General features: G+C 42.9%; 1 protein-coding gene across 3 annotated transcripts; it reads left to right on the top strand.

The window, feature by feature from the left end:
- Positions 1 to 299: 299 nt before the first annotated feature.
- On the top strand, positions 300 to 16,186 carry fam102ba (family with sequence similarity 102 member Ba). 3 transcript variants are annotated; one of them, XM_024390884.2, is made up of 11 exons: positions 300 to 441; positions 4,559 to 4,679; positions 4,943 to 4,972; positions 7,695 to 7,811; positions 8,400 to 8,446; positions 10,533 to 10,645; positions 10,816 to 10,911; positions 11,110 to 11,353; positions 11,478 to 11,614; positions 15,437 to 15,500; positions 15,731 to 16,186. In XM_024390884.2, the coding sequence occupies exons 2-11, from the start codon at positions 4,617 to 4,619 to the stop codon at positions 15,771 to 15,773; spliced, it is 954 nt and encodes a 317-aa protein (XP_024246652.1). In that variant the 5' UTR covers positions 300 to 441; positions 4,559 to 4,616; the 3' UTR covers positions 15,774 to 16,186. The 3 variants fall into 3 exon arrangements, with proteins under 3 accessions (XP_024246652.1, XP_024246651.1, XP_042164138.1); XM_024390883.2 differs by having other exon boundaries at positions 308 to 736; XM_042308204.1 differs by lacking the exon at positions 300 to 441 and adding an exon at positions 1,053 to 1,167.
- Positions 16,187 to 16,885: the final 699 nt, after the last annotated feature.

Genomic DNA, 16,885 nt, shown 5'->3' on the forward strand with positions numbered 1-16,885 from the left:
TTTATACCATCTATTGCATCTTACCTATGCCACTCTGTCATTGCTCATCCATATATTGATAAGTAGATATTCTTATTTCATTCCTTTACTTAGATGTGTGTGTATTAGGTAGTTGTTGTGGAATTGTTAGATTACATGTTAGATATTGCTGCACTGTCGGGAACTAAAAGCAGAAGCATTTCGCTACACTCGCAATAACATCTGCTAACCATGTGTATGTGACCAATAAAATGAGATGTAATGTCCTATGGTTATTTATTTGTCCGTATCCGGTTCTAGAAGTGCAACAGAGTGGACGGGCTATCTACCCTAACTCCACCCCTCGTTACTTGCATTCTTTGAACATGCACTAGAACGCCTCCACTCAAATGGTCGCTTGTCGCTTTAGTCTTAACACTCACTGCGCCGTGTCGCTCTGCTACTCATCAACCCTAGATATAGGTAAGGGGGCGAGAAGTATTTGAACTCAACGTCAAACGCTAAATGAACTCAGACAGCCAGTGACAAGTGGGAGAAGTGACAGTCAAGAAGCTCGACCTTTGGCTAGCTATAGATACTATTATAATTAGGCACCAAGTTACTTTAGCATAATGTCGTTCATTATGATGAAGAAAAAGAAATTCAAATTTAAGGTAGATTTCGAGTTGGACGAACTATCTTCTGTTCCCTTTGTTAACGGGGTCCTGTTCTGCAAAGTACGACTGCTAGACCGTGGCTTTACAGAAGAGTCCTCTCGGTAAGAACGTCTTTCCTATTTTAAGCAGCGTACAGAGGTGAGAGCGATAACTGCTGGCAGTAGTGGCATTGTTAGCCAGATACAGCTAGCAGCTATAGTTAGCTAACTAACTTCGCCCGCTAGCTAGCTAGCTTAGTCACGAAGACAGTGGGGTGCATGTGAATGTGTTGTGTGTAGGTTAATAGCTAACAATGTCTCTCTTCATTTATTAACGTTATTCAATATGTAGCCTAGTGTTTCTACCTGTGTGTTATTTTGATGTAGTTTCCATGGTAACTCGTCTGCCATCTTGTTCTGACTGAGTGATTGACACAGCAAAACACCCTCAGTCACGAGACCCACTGTCAAACATGGCTGCACGTGTGCGGCTTGCTTCATCTGTCATATCTGACATTTTATGTAGCCTACCTTAAAACCTCTGGCAACTGAAGGTCAGTATTAACGTTCGCTAGATTCCATTTCCCACTCTGAAATGCCAAGGAAAAGTAATGGATTTGCTTATCATTTTGTTAAAACCAATATTCCAATAGCTCCTAGTTTAGACTGGCTAGGGTCTTATTGATCAGACTAGTTGCAAAAACTTGGAAATCATTCATCCCCAATCCAACCCTGTTTTCATGGTACATTTGGAGATTTTACATTTTGGAGATTTTACGCATAGTGAACTCTATAACAAACACACATTCAACACTTGGAAAATGTATATTTTTCTTACAAGTAACATGTTTCAAGAACCCCATCATATGAGACTTTTTAAAGGGTGTCCCATACATTTCCTAAAACCTCATTATCCCACTCAACATCAGTTGATGCAACAAGAACTACTTGCTCTCCAAGGATCCAGAGCCACTGAGATGGCTAGACATATTGTCTAAAAACTAGTTTCGAATCCGTTAAAGATTGGATCAGTTAAGTCACGTTAACAGCGTCTAACTCATTTCTCTCATGTTGTCCATTTGTCTCATGTTACCCATTCACCATTCCTTCCTGTTTAGACTCTGCATCATCCCCTCCTCAGAATTCAGGATAGGACTTTGTCCGTGGCATTTGAACACACAGACTTGTTTTCCCTAGAGAGAACCGATCTAACAGCTCCAACGGATCCTTGTGGTATTTTAAGAGATTCACATGTCAATCCACTCAACCGCACTGAGTAGGACTGCACTTAAATGAGTCAGTCACTGGAAAGTAGTGGACACAACTGGAGCACGTGCCAGCTCTTAATGTTCGACTCGGTTGGCATTCCCAGAGGAACTGCCTGCATTTGTCCAATTATGTAAATGTACCATACTGTACGTAGCCATGACTCAAGCCATTGTCTTGTTATTTTTAACCCGTGAAGAGGTTTTGATTGAGTATCTTGTTAGAGAAACATGTTTTTTTCTGCTCTATTAACATTATAAGTTTCCTTAGGCTCATTGGAAGACACACACCGACAGGCCATCAGCCTCCTCAGTCACTGAATGTGTGATCGAGTTGAAAGAATGGAGAAGGCAGCACTGAGTGATGTGATTATTTAAAAGCCTTTTTACTTGGATACCTGTCTGCTTTGGTCGACAGCCGATGTCTGTTCGACCGCTCCTTGAACTCTCTAATGTTCTATGAGGGAAGTCTAACCGTTACCCAGCTGAGAATTTTGTGTGTGTGAATTCTGAAAGTATTCAGACCCATTGACTTTTTCCACATTTTGTTACGTTACAGCCTTATTCTAAAATGGATTAAAAAATAATGACAAAGCGAAAACAGGTTTTTAGAAGTTCAAACAGAAGTACCTTATTTACATAAGTATTCAGACCCTTTGCTATGAGACTTGAAATTGATCTCTGCTGCATCCTGTTTCCATTGATCATCCTTGAGATGTTTCTACAACTTGATTTGGAGTCCACCTGTGGTAAATTCAATTGATTGCATATAATTAGGAAAGCCACACACCTGTCTATATAAGGTCCCACAGTTGACAGTGCATGTCAGAGCAAAAACCAAGCCATGAGTTCAAAGGAATTGTCCATAGAGCTCCAAGACAGGATTGTGTCGAGGCACAGATCTGGGGAAGAGTACCAAAACATTTATGCACCATTGAAGGTCCCCCAAGAACAAAGTGGCCTCCATCGTTCTTAAATGGAAGTTTGGAACCCCCAAAACTCTTCCTAGAGCTGGCTGCCCGGCCAAACTGAGCAATCGGGGAGAAGGTCTTTGGTCAGGGAGGTGACCAAGAGCCTGATGGTCACTCTGACAGAGCTCCAGAGTTCCTCTGTGGAGATGAGAGAATTGACAGTCTCATCATTACTTTAAGACATGAAGGTCAGTCAATCCAGAAAATGTTAAGTTTCTTCCAAGTGCAGTTGCAAAAACCATCAAGCGCTATGATGAAAATGGCTCTCATGAGGACCGCCACAGGAAAGGAAGACCCAGAGTTACCTCTGCTGCAGAGTTCATCAGAGTTAACTGCACCTCAAATTGCAGCCCAAATTAATGCTTCAGAGTTCAAGTAACAGACACATCTCAACATCAATTGTTCAGAGGAGACTGCATGAATCAGGCCTTCGTGGTTGAATTGCTACTAAGAAACCACTACTAAAGGACAACAATGACAAGAAGAGACTTGCTTGGGCCAAGAACTACAAGCAAAGGACATTAGACCGGTGGAAATCTGTCCTTTGGTCTCATGAGTCCAAATGTGAGATTTTTGGTTCCATCTGCCGTGTCTTTGTGAGATGCAAAGTAGGTGACCAGATGATCTCCGCATGTGTGGTTCCCACTGTGAAGCATGGAAGAGGAGGTGTGGGGGTGCTTTGCTGCTGACACTGTCTGTGATTTATTTAGAATTCAAGGCACACTTAACCAGCATTGCTACCACAGCATTCTGCAGCGATACACCATCCCATCTGATTTGCGCTTAGTGGGACTATCAATGTTTTTCAACAGACAATGACCCAAAACAAACCTCCAGGCTGTGTAAGGGCTATTTTACCAAGAAGGGGTGTGATGGAGTGCTGCATCAGATGACCTGGCATCCACAATCACCTGACCTCAACCCAATTGAGATGGTTTGGGATGAGTTGGACTGCGGAGTGAAGGAAAAGCAGCCAACAAGTGCTCAGTATTATGTGGGAACTCCTTCAAGACTGTTGGAAAAGCATTCCAGGTGAAGCTGGTTGAGAGAATGCCAAGCTGTAATCAAGGGAAAGAGTGGCTACTTTGAAGAATATAAAATATATTTTGATATGTTTAGAACTTTTTTTTGGTTACTACATGATTCCATATATGTTATTTAATATATTTGTCTTCACTATTATTCTACAATGTAGTTTGAATGGTACATATATGCCATTCAGCAGATGCTTTTATCCAAAGCGAAATAGTCATGCGTGAATACAACTACGTTTTTTTTTCACCTGCATTAATGCTGAAGCACCTTACATATCACTTGCTCTAAAGAGCCAATGCATATTGTTCTTCATTCCTGGAGCCTACATCTGTCACTGTGTGAGGGGCCAGAAGCGCAGAACACTGGCATCACATTTCAAAATCTATAATTCACCTAGCCTAGCCTACATCTATTTATGTGAGACTACTCGATAGGAAGGGAAAGAGCATGGGGAAGTTTGTTATTTTTACTTCAAGGCTTTTATGTTCCATGTCTCATCTCTCGCACACAGGATCTTCTCATTGACTGTGTTCTTTGTTGACAGCCTAGATTTATCTTCGCCATTAATCAGATCAAGGGATGAATGTGTACTGTACCTAAACATTCCAATCAACTGTCACACAGTTCTGTTTTTTTGTTGTTGATTGTACTGCTACTAACTTTGTCTTCTCCAGGGAGCAGGTCCAGGCTAACTGTGTGCGCTGGAGGAAGAGGTTCTCTTTCCTGTGTAAGATGAGTGCCAACGCTGGGACAGGAGTACTGGACCCTTGTGTGTGTCGGGTGTCTGTGCGCAAGGTACAGGACTCACTACAACAATGCTGCCAAAGTTATGTGAATGCTATGTCAAGTTCAATTGATGACCAGAATAGGTATACTACTGGTAGGTATACTAATAGGTCTACTGCTAAAATATGTCTACCACTTGGTCAACTACAGGCTGTCAAGATGTCAATCACTGTTAAGACTATTGCTACAAAATCTGTGTTTTGAGATCGAATGTACTTGTAGCACACAAGGATTGTTTGTTTGATGGATAACACATTTTTTCGTCATTTTAGGAAATGAAGGGTGGAAAGACCTTTGCCAAGGTAATCTTTTTGCTTTTGAATTCAGTCAATGACCATCTTGGCATGCTGACATTTTAAAGTAGATACATAACAGAGCATTCTTATCATAATGCAAATTCTAGTTAGTCATTCACCGCCTGAAAGTAACTTGTCCATTGTTAGGTTAAAGAGGATAGTTAGCCTGTTACTGCGAACTTCCGTCTTTGGTTACTGATTGCTGTTTAACACTTATCTGTCCTTAAGCAGTCATTAATCCTTATATGGCAATAACTAAAGAATGACGTCACTACCGCATGACTCATTCTTAAAAGGGAAGTACATTGAAAGTAGGGCTGTTGCGGTGACCGTATTACTGCCACACCGGCGATCACTTGTCAGTAACACAAGAAAATGACATAACGATAGTGAGGCTATTACAGGGGGTACCGGTACCGAGTCAATGTGCGGGGGTACAGGTTAGTTGAGGTCATTTGTGAAGTAACTATGCATACTATAGATAACAAACAGCGAGTAGCAGCAGTGTAAAAAAAAAGAGAGGGGAGGGTCAATGTAAACAGTCTAGGTGGCCATGTGATTAATTGTTCAGCAGTCTTATGGCTTGGGGGTAGGAGCTGTTAAGGAGCCCCTTGGTCCAAGACTTGGCTCTGATGCTGCTGGTGGTCATTAGTAGCCAACCAAACTTGTTAACTGCCTACTACTCAGCACTCTATTGTCCCTCTAATCACTCTGACATCAATGCAAATGTGATCGGAAAATCTAATCAAACACTTCATGATAGTCCATGAGCACGTTGTGCAACATTTCAATAGGCTATGCAATTGCATTAGAAAACAGAGTGATGGCCTCTACTAAATAGGAGGCTCCCATCATCTTTCTATAGACTAGGCCTAATATATTTATTCCTCAACTTTCCTAATATTAAGCGCATTGCTTTTCTTAACAAGAGTATCATAGCCTACCTGGCTGGTATGAATATTAACCAGGGGAAAAGAGTCCACTATTCGCTATTTAAGTGCATAGATGACATGCATTTTTTTCACGCTGCCCTTGTTTCGAGACAGGTACATGAAAATGGTCCATTCTAAATCAAAACAAATTTCACACATATATTATTTAGTACAAGATTAAATCAAGAATAGTCTGAGTGACAATATTAGCCTATCACGTGTGAATTATATATCATCACTTGTGAATGATACCCAGCATAACAAATTGCCATTACATGCATAATCGCATTTGCGGTCATTTTTGATAATGGTGTTTTCCCGCTAATAGAACATTCGCGCTCTTTTAAGAGACACTGACCACTAACTACAGCTGGGTTAGACAGACCCCTACAACAGCATGGCTAGTGCCATGTGCGCATTGCTGCGCTTATAATATGAAGAAATAGCATAATCATTTATCAACATTTTAAGCTAGTGTTCTGATCTGTTGCATCAGCCACATTGTGTAAAAATGTTGTTTTTAATGCTAGTGGTTGTATTAATTTGGCATTTATTGCATCCCACAACTGTCCCAGACGGTTTGGAATATTTATTTCTCTCACAGGTAAGGTCAAATTTTGTACTATGGTGATAGTAGATTGACATAGGCTAGGACTTTTGCTATTCGTTAGGCCTACTCAACTTGTTGGCTGACAAAGTAAATGTGGACAGTTTTTCCAATATCTTCAATATGCACCTCGGAATTGGATAAGGACGTGCGCAGTTACCTTCCCGATGTGTCTGTCTTCACTTGTAGCCTGTGAGAAAGACCTGATCACGTGATGGAGATATGAGTGAGAGGCTATTCGGAGCGCGCAGTGCTCGGGGTGAAGAGCACAACGCAGCACTCCGGGCTAAGGGCACAACGGCCACTAGCCGCAAAAGGCATGGATTTTTTTTTTAGTTTTTAGGTTGCGTTACGGCCACAAAGGGGATGCCACCGTGAAATTTGGGGCATTATCAAGTGCTTGACAAATTGTGAATGAGAGACTAATGAAGTGTGTACAGCCTGTACAAAGAAGCAAAGCAGAGCTCATGCCTTTCAAGCTATTTTTTTCAAATCATCATTAGTCGCGTCATGCAGTCTTACAATGTATTAAAAATCAAAACATAGAGCCTAACATTTGTAGAACAACTAAAGTTGCTCCTATATGCTTCATTTAGAGTTATTAATGATCTATTTCTTTGTTAACCGCTCAACACAGAATAGCCGCATGTGCGCACTTTATTTTATTCAGATTTGTTCAATTGTATTCTTTAAACTATAAAATGACATAAAATAATGCCACAGAATTGGAAGCAAATCTTGCTTAATATATAACTAGTATAGCCCACAGATTTGGCATAGCCACATCAGAACCTAACATAAGGACAACTCACGAGTATACTATTCTGTATGTTCTTTTTATCATGCTTCTTTAGACCTAAAATAAATAATGGATTTATTGTGAAGGTGTAGGCTATATTACATGGATTTACTAGACTTTTACATTTTTATGTAGATGTTCCAAAGGTCTACATCAGTAGGCTATGCGTGGAAGCCAGGAGGTGCTAAATGTGTTAACGGTCAATTACCAGGAGTTATTTGCTTGACAATCACCGGCTGATGAATGTAATGGTTAAAGACCACTACAATAGCTTCTTACAGATGTGATTGTTAGAAACAGAGTGCTCTGTATTAGAACTCTATGGAACTGAGGCTCTGTTGAAAAGCGGTTACCATAAACCTGAAAAGATCTGTTCTCTCTATTCTGTAGCTGGGTTTTGCTGACCTGAACCTGTCAGAGTTTGCTGGCTCTGGCAGAACGACGCGCCGATGCCTACTAGAGGGTTACGACACCAAGAACTCCAGACAGGACAACTCTATACTCAAGGTACACTTCGGTACAGTTAGACAGGCCTCCAAAACATCTACTGTATAGGACGTGTGTATGACACTGGAGTCTGTCCTCTGCCCTAGTCCACTTGGCTCTGTCCTATCACTCTAGAATGAGGAGACCTACTTGTCTACACAGGGATCACTGCTCTTAAAGGACTGGATAGATGAAAGAAATACACGGATTAGCCAACACAACGTTAGCTATCCAGTCTTACTAATGAGTGTTCATGAGGGAGAGGAGACCAGGAAGGGAACCATGTGAGAGTATTGGGTCATAGCCAACATACCCAAGTATTGGCACACATTGGGAGTAAGCACATGGTTAGCTATCACCCTCCTCTGCCCCCTAGTCACCATTCAGGATTAGGTATTCTATATGATGCAACTGCTCTAACATGTACATGAAGACAGGCACCTCTGAGCCTGTGATATTGGAGAAGTACCTGTGTCATGAATGTATATTGTACATGCTTCGGGTAGAATTTGTACTTCGACACAGGTCTAGGATCACTTCATCCTATTTCATAGGGCCTGTGGATGTATATGAGCTGTGCTGACATTGTTTTTGTCACCTCTGTCACAGGTTGTCATTAGTACACTGCTCATGTCTGGGGACCCCTGCTTTAAAACGTAAGTGCACCTTTCATTACCGTTTTTGTTCAATTCTTCTGGTGGGTTGCATCACAATGTTTTTTTGGACTTCACTGATTTTGGATCAGTGGTACAACTGCAGGATTAGCTTATCGGAAATGAATGCAGTTTTGGCCCATTATTCAGTAAAGGTAAGTAGAAAACATTGATGTGACAGACCGACAGACAGAAGTCTGCATCTGGCCAGACCACAGACACACAGAGCAAACCACCAACCTACATATGCATTCAGCATCCTGTCTCTGAGTACACCCAGACACGGCTGCTATCTCTGTGGCTTTATGAAACAGAGTCACAGAAACACAGGGGGTTAATTACCGTCCCGTGTTTGTAAAAGTTCAAGCGTTGGCACAGTTTCCTCAGCACCACATGAACAATTTGAAGTCAAGTTATACTTGTGGACTCAAATCAAACCAACCTCTCCTGTTGAAAATGAATAGCAAGAGTTCTATTGTTTCGATATGATAAGAGAACTTCTTCACAGATTCTGTCTGAGCATGACGTGCCCACACACTCCTGGCAGCGCCTTTACTTTGGACACCCTCGTAAACAAACACACACTGCATCACACTCTACTGCACCACCCCAGTGCTCTCTCTCGGAACACGTCGCTCTATTGTCTGAATCCCACAGGAAACTGAATGGAATATAACGTTTACAGAGCCTTTATATTTCACTATGGAGGAGGGGGTGAAAATGGACTTAGAATCAGTCCTCACTAATGCAGTGAGTGTGGGAGGGTTGCCTTGGCCAATGCCTCTGATGACACAGTGGAGAGATTCTGGGAGAAAGCTTTCATGCAATCATGAAGTGCTGGTGTGCCTCAGTGTTCCTCGGTGTCCCCCACAGAGTGTGTCTTTTACTGAGCTTTCCTCCTACAGAATGTGACTCACACACAATGTGTGTGTTGGGAGTATTGTAAGAGCTCTGTAGAAGGGAAGGGAAACTTACAAATTTGCCAATAACAGCTAGTTTTAAAGTATTTTGTCTGTAATGTATTTTTTGTTATATGTCGGACACCAGTAAGACTAGCTGTCACCATTGGTGTCGACTAATGGGGATCCTAATAAATAAATCATCTTTATTGGTCTATTATTAACCAATTTACCACCCGGAGCCCCTGCACATTGACTCTGTACCGCCTGTATATAGCCTCACTATTGTTATTTCACTGCTGTGCCATTTTTTTTTTTTACTTGACACATATTTTTCTTAAAACTGCATTATTGGTTAGGGGTGTGTAAGTAAGAATTTCACAGTAAGGTCTACACCAGTTGTATTCAGCATTTCACAGTGAGGTCTACACCTGTTGTATTCAGCGCATGTGACAAATAAGATTTGATGTGGTGGCAAGCTGAAACTTCCGCCCGTGCAAACAGGCTGAATTAGAAGGTCCTGTGTAGATAGTTGCTGGTTGAAAATACAATCAGGATATAACACTGATACATTTTTCTTCTCACACTTTTACAGTGTTAGTTTCTATCAGCAAGAACAGAATTTTGACTGCACTGGTCCTTTGACTAACTTTGTCTCCTTCCAGTGTCTCTTTAAATGTCTCTCCCACTCTCTTCTTCTCCCTCACTTTCACGGTCTCTGTCTCTTGTATATCATTTGGTCTCTGGTATGTAATGTGAGTCCACCCCCTCTCCAATCTTGAGTTAGACCCGTTCATCTAAGAAATAAAAGAAGTGAGACCTGGTGCTTTCCTGTGTTGTGAAAGTGGGGTTATTAAAGATGAATGTGAAGCTCCGCTAAACTGATATACGGCTCATAAAATCCTCTTGCTAACAGATCAGCACTTCTAATAGGATATGATTCACATGTTCCAGTTCCACAGAAAAAATGGCTTTAAATGGCTTTGCCAATTATGGCTTTAGATGTTACATTAACATGTATTCAATTCAGCCACTGACTTTGAAATAACCATTTGGACAAACAAATTAAAGACTCAAACCAATCAACAACCATGCATGGTAGGGAGTAGTAGGTTTGGAACAGATGGTGTTTGTAAAGCAGCTGATCGAGTCAGTGAAAGCAGTTGATGTGACTGACAATGTCCCTGCAGGCCACCGTCCACGGCCATGAAACTGGGCCTTCAGCAGGCTGAGGCAGAGTGTCTCCACGAAGACAGGAAGGGAGGGGACACACACACACAAACACCCTGCCTCGCCGTCCCAGGTACACACACACACACACACCCAAACACACACATACCTCCCGCCGGCTCTGTACACAACACTTTGATTTACAAGGATTGCAAGATTAATCCCTGTTAATCAGTAATCATTAGTGCTAATGTTGTGTATTGACATTGTCAAAATATTGTACTGCTGTTCTCTCCTGCTCAGAGCCCCCAGGGAAGTGTGCATCTGTTCCTGATGAACTGGGAGCATGTGGCCATTCTAGAACGTCCAGCTACGCCAGCCAACAGTCCAAAGTCTCAGGTAGCTAGTAGCTACACGCCTCGTCTGAACCAAATGCGGATGAGAAAAGGCTATGACTTGTGTCATGAACTAAATAAGATATGAACAGTAGGCATGAATGTCTGAAAAGCTATAGCTTGCTGTCAAAGTTATGGTTCTTGTTGTGAAATCTGTGTCTCTGTTGTGTGGAGGGTAACATTACCTACTTGTTCCCCATAGGCTACAGCACAGGTCACTCGCGCTCTTCCAGCCTATCAGAGCTCACGCACAAGAGGAACCCCTCAGCAGGCTCCGCCTCGACGGGCATTGCAAGCATTCCTGAACCCAGAGAGGACCGGGGGACTGAGAGGGGGGAGAAGGAGGCCCACTCTACACCCCCGGTCTCTGTCACCTGTGCCTACTTCCCCGTGCCTGAATATCCCCCCACCTCCGCAAAGAGCTCTGCCTCCGAGAGACTGAGCAGGTAATATTCACATACTTTGTTGAAAGATCAGAGATGAGTATCGCAATGTAATCAACAGGAGTCTTTCTTTCCATCTCATCCACCAGTGCTTTTTTGCCCTTATGTGTGTGTGTGTGTGCCTTAGGCATCTGATGAAGCAGAACTCAGTGGAGTCTCAGCTGAAGAGAGTGGATGCTACCCGGGTGGATGCGGACGACGTTGTGGATAAGATCCTCCAGAGCCAGGACTTCAGCCACGGTCTACTGGACTCCAGCACTGAGGGTACGCTCACAAGCCCTGGCTTTAATTCAGAGGGATAGGGTTAGGCTTAGTTCAGTGGGGAATTGGCAGTCTTTACCAAGGATCACCTTCAGTGCTTGGTTGTCTCCACCAAGTCTGTCCCCAAACAGTTTGATTAGCTGGTTTTAAGCATTAAACTTTCAAATAGCTCTTTGTTGACTGTTGCTGGGTGTTATCGTCCACCATCAGCACCGGCCTGTACCCTACCTGCCCTAAGCTCTCTTCTGGCCCCTTACACTAAGTCTGAATTTGTCCTAAGAGGTGACCTAAACTGGGACATGCTTAAACCACCTGACCAAGTCCTAAAGCAATGGGACTCCCTAAATCTTTCTCAGATTATTACCAATCCCACAAGGTCTGACTCCAAACACCCAGAAAAGGATACTCTCCTTGAAGTTATCCTCACAAATCATCCTGATGGGTATCAGTCTGGTGGTTTCCGTAATGACCTTAGTGATCACTGCTTTACAGCCTGCTTTACAGCCTGTCCCGATTTGTCATAGACGCTTGCTACAAAACTATAATGATCAAGCCTTCCTTCATGAACTGGCCTCTGTAAATTGGTATAGAATCAGCTTGATTCCCTCTGTCGAAGACACTTGAACCTTCTTTTTGGATATTTTCAATGTTATTGTTAACAAACACGCCCCCATAAAGAAAATAAGAATTATAAACGGGTTCAGCCCCCGGTTCGACTGTGATCTGGCAGAGTTACTCCACCGCAAGAATTCAATTTGGCGAAAGGCACGGCACACGGCAAATGAGAAATAAGTGTGCTCAAAGTTTGGAAGGCCAAAGTTAGTTACTTTAAGGAGCAGTTCTCTCATTGTGGGTCTAACCCCAAGAAGTTCTGGAAAATGGTTAAAGACCTGGAGAATAAACCCTCCTCCTCATAGCTTCCCATGTCCCTTAATGTTGATGATGTGGTTGTTACTGACAAGGAGCCCATGTCCCTTAATGTTGATGATGTGGTTGTTACTGACAAGGAGCCCATGTCCCTTAATGTTGATGATGTGGTTGTTACTGACAAGGAGCCCATGTCCCTTAATGTTGATGATGTGGTTGTTACTGACAAGGAGCACATGTCCCTTAATGTTGATGATGTGGTTGTTACTGCCCATGTCCCTTTTAAATTGATGATGTGGTTGTTACTGACATGGACCACATGTCCCTTAATGTTGATGATGTGGTTGTTACTGACAAGGAGCCCATGTCCCTTAATGTTGATGATGTGGTTGTTACTGACAAGGAGCACATGTCCCTTAATGTTGATGATGTGGTTGTTACTGACGTGGACCACATGTCCCTTAATGATGATGATGTGGTTGTTACTGACAAGGAGCACATGTCCCTTAATGATGATGATGTGGTTGTTACTGACAAGGACCACATGTCCCTTAATGATGATGATGTGGTTGTTACTGACAAGGAGCACATGGCTGAGCTCTTTAATCACCACTTCATTAAGTCAGGATTTCTATTTGACTCAGCCATGCCTCCTTGCCCGTCCAACATTTCCTCATCTCCCACCCCTTCTAATGAGATTAGCCCTGATGCTCATCCCTCTTTTTCCCCTGTCCCGCTACAAAGTTTCTCCCTGCAGGCGGTCACTGAGTCGGAGGTGCTAAAGGAGCTCCTTAAACTTGACCCCAAAAAAACTGCTGGGTCAGATGGTTTAGACCCTTTCTTCTTTAAGGTTTCTGCCCCTATCATCACCAAGCCTATCTCTGACCTTTTTTAGCCTGTCTCTCCTCTCTGGGGAGGTTCCCATTGCTTGGAAGGCAGCCACTGTTCGTCCTTTATTTAAACGGGGAGATCAAGCTGATCCTAAATGTTATAGGTATATTTCTTTTTGCCCTGTTTATCAAAAGTGTTGGAAAAACTTGTCAATAATCAACTGACTGGCTTTCTTGAGGTCTATTATTCTCTTTGGAATGCAATCTGGTTTCCACTCAGGTTATGGATGTGTCACTGCAACCTTAAAGGTCCTCAATGATGTCACCATTGCCCTTGATTCCAAGCAATGTTGTGCTGCTACTTAGTCTAAGCTTTTGATATGGTAGACCACTCCATTCTTGTGGGCCAGCTAAGGCATATTGGTGTCTCTGAGGGGTCTTTGGCCTGGTTTGCTAACTACCTCTCAAAGAGTGCAGTGTATAAAGTCTGAACATCTGCTGTCTTAGCCACTGCCTTTCACCAAGGGTTTACCCCAAGGCTCGAACCTAGGCCCCACGCTCTTCTCAATTTACATCAACAACATAGCTCAGGCAGTAGGATGCGCTCTCATCCATTTATATGCAGATTATACAGTCTTATACTCAGCAGGCCCCTCCCCGCATTTTGGGTTAAATGCTCTTCAACAAAGCCTTCTTAGCGTCCAACAAGCTTTCTCTGCCCTTAACCTTGTTCTAAACACCTCCAAAACAAAGGTCATGTGGTTTGGTAAGAAGAATGCCCCTCTCCCCACCGGTATGATTACTACCTCTGAGGGTTTAGAGAGCTTAAGGTAGTCACCTCATACAAGTACTTGGGAGTATGGCTAGACGGTACACTGTCCTTCTCTCAGCCCCAGTCTCAACGTCAACAGTGACGAGGCCAGCATCCCGGAGTCGCCTCTTCACTGTTGATGTTGAGACTGGTGTTTTGCGGGTACTATTTAATGAAGCTGCCAGTTGAGGCATTTCTCAAACTAGACACACTAATGTACTTGTCCTCTTGCTCAGTTGTGCACCGGGGCCTCTCACTCCTTATATTCTGGTTAGAGACAGTTTGCTCTGTTCTGTGAAGGGAGTAGTACACAGCGTTGTATGAGATCTTTCTCAGAACAAGAATCGACTGATGAGTTTCAGAAGAAAGGTCTTCGTTTCTGGCCATTTTGAGCCTGTAATCGAACCCACAAATGCTGATGCTCCAGATACTCAACTAGTCAGAAGAAGGCCAGTTGTATTGCTTCTTTAATCAGCACAACAGTTTTCAGCTGTGCTAACATAATCGCAAAAGGGTTTTCTAATGATCAATTAGCCTTTTAAAATGATAAACTTGGATTAGCTAACACTACGTGCCATTGGAACGCAGGAGTGATGGTTGCTGATAATGGGCCTATGTAGATGTTCCATTAATAATCATCCTTTTGCAGCTACAATAGTCATTTACAACATTAACAATGTCTACACTGTTTCTGATCAATTTGATGTTATTTTAATAGACAAAAAATATGCTTTTCTTTCAAAAACAAGGACATTTCTAAGTGACCCCAAACTTTTGATAGGTAGTGTGTGTGTATATATAAAATAATAACATCTCTCACATATAGGACAGACACTTCAGAACAAACTTCCTTTAGATTTTTCTTGGGGGTGGGTCTCTCTGTTCCATGTAGGGATTCTGTTATTCAATGCGTTTGTATGGGTAGTAAGGCCAAATCAGATTTTCCATAAAATAATTGTCATTTTTTTCGATACATCAGGGGGTCTTAAAATTTGAAATCAAATAGCAAAATGATCCTTGGTATGACCTTCTTAAAACAATTCATTATAGTTTAGTAGAAACCCCCTCCCCTGGTTTAGACATGGATTAGACTAATGGGTTAACAGATTACTATATTTGCCATTTTCAAGTAACACATTTCTAGTTCTTTGCTGCTAAAGCAAAGTCCCTCTATGCCATGCCTCTTTCTCATCGTGAATAACACTCTTGTCAATAACCACTTATTTTTAGATGGCTCATTGTTGGTTCCTGAGCAATTTTGCAGCGCTGCGACCTTGCGTTGATTGACAGTAACTTACTTGTTTTTGCGTGTTACAGAGGAGGGGCTCAAGCTGTTTGTTGGTCCTGGTGGAAGCACGGCGCTGGGCAGCCAACACACCAGGTTGGTGACATCATTATCTAATGCATCAGAAATAGAATGACACAACAGGCACTGTCACTGATATTTTACCTTTTTTTTTAACTGCACGAGAGCCAATCGATAGTTAAAGAATATTTGATTGATAGACTGTTTGTTGGTTGTGAAGAGTTGTTCAGTAATGCCCTTTCACTTGTTTGTGTGAGTTTTGGCTGGTGAGATAACATGTGTTTATGTCTGGTGTTCTCTTTCAGGGTTGGGGCTGGGCCCTACGAGCAGGTGGTGATCAAACGCTAGCCCCCAGGGGGAGCGGACATGTGAGACTGCTTCCCCTAGTGTTAAAGGAAGAAGGTGACCTGAGGTTCATGTCAGCTTGTTTTTGAGAAGAAAGAGGAGGATATACAGTGCATTTGGCAAGTGTTCAGACCCTTTCCATTTCGCACATGTTATAGCCTTATTCTAATGTATTAAATTACATGTTTTCCTCATCAATCTACAAACAATACCCCATAATGACCAAGTGAAAACAGGTTTTTAAAAAACAGAAATACCTTACCTACTGAATACCTTAAATATTCATACCCTGGCCTCCCGAGTGGTCCAGTGGTCTAAGGCGCTGTGCCACTAGAGATTCTGGGTTCGAGTCCAGGCTCTGTCGCAGCCGACCGTGACCGGGAGACCCATGGGGCGGCGCACACTTGGCCCAGCGTCGTCCGGGTTAGGGGAGAGTTCGCCGGCAGGGATGTCTTTGTCCCATCGCGCACTCTGACACATTGGTGTGGCTGGCTTCCGGTTTAAGTGGGCATTGTGTCAAGAAGCAGTGCGGCTTGGTTGGATTGTGTTTCGGAGGGCGCACAGTTCTCGAACTTCGCCTCTCCCGAGTCCGTACGGGAGTTGCAGCGATGAGACATGACTGTAACTACCAATTGGATACCAAGAAATTGGGGAGAAAAAAGTCATGCCCTTTGCTATGAGACTCAAACTTAATCTCAGGTGCATCCTGTTTCCATTGATCATCCTTGAGATATTTATAGAACTTGGTTGGTCCACCTGTGGTAAATTCAATTGGACATTATTTGGAAAGGCACACACCTGTCTATATAAGGTCCCACAGTTGACCGTGCATGTCGGATCAAAAAACCAAGCCATGAGGTCGAAAGGATTGTCCGTAAAGCTCAGAGACAGGATTGTGTTGAGGCACAGATCTGGGGAAGGGAACCAGAAGATGTCTGCAGCATTGAAGGTCCCCAAGAACACAGTGGCCTCCATCATTCTTCAATGGAAGAAGTTTGGAACCGCCAAGACTCTTCCTAGAGCTGTCCTCCCGGCCAACTGAGCAATTGGGAAGAAGGGCCAGACTCCCCCTTTGTGGTGAAGTGGCCAGAGGGAAGAATGCTTCTCAGTAAAAG

This window comes from Oncorhynchus tshawytscha, linkage group LG28 (assembly GCF_018296145.1).
Source record: "Oncorhynchus tshawytscha isolate Ot180627B linkage group LG28, Otsh_v2.0, whole genome shotgun sequence".
Lineage (NCBI taxonomy): Eukaryota > Metazoa > Chordata > Actinopteri > Salmoniformes > Salmonidae > Oncorhynchus > Oncorhynchus tshawytscha.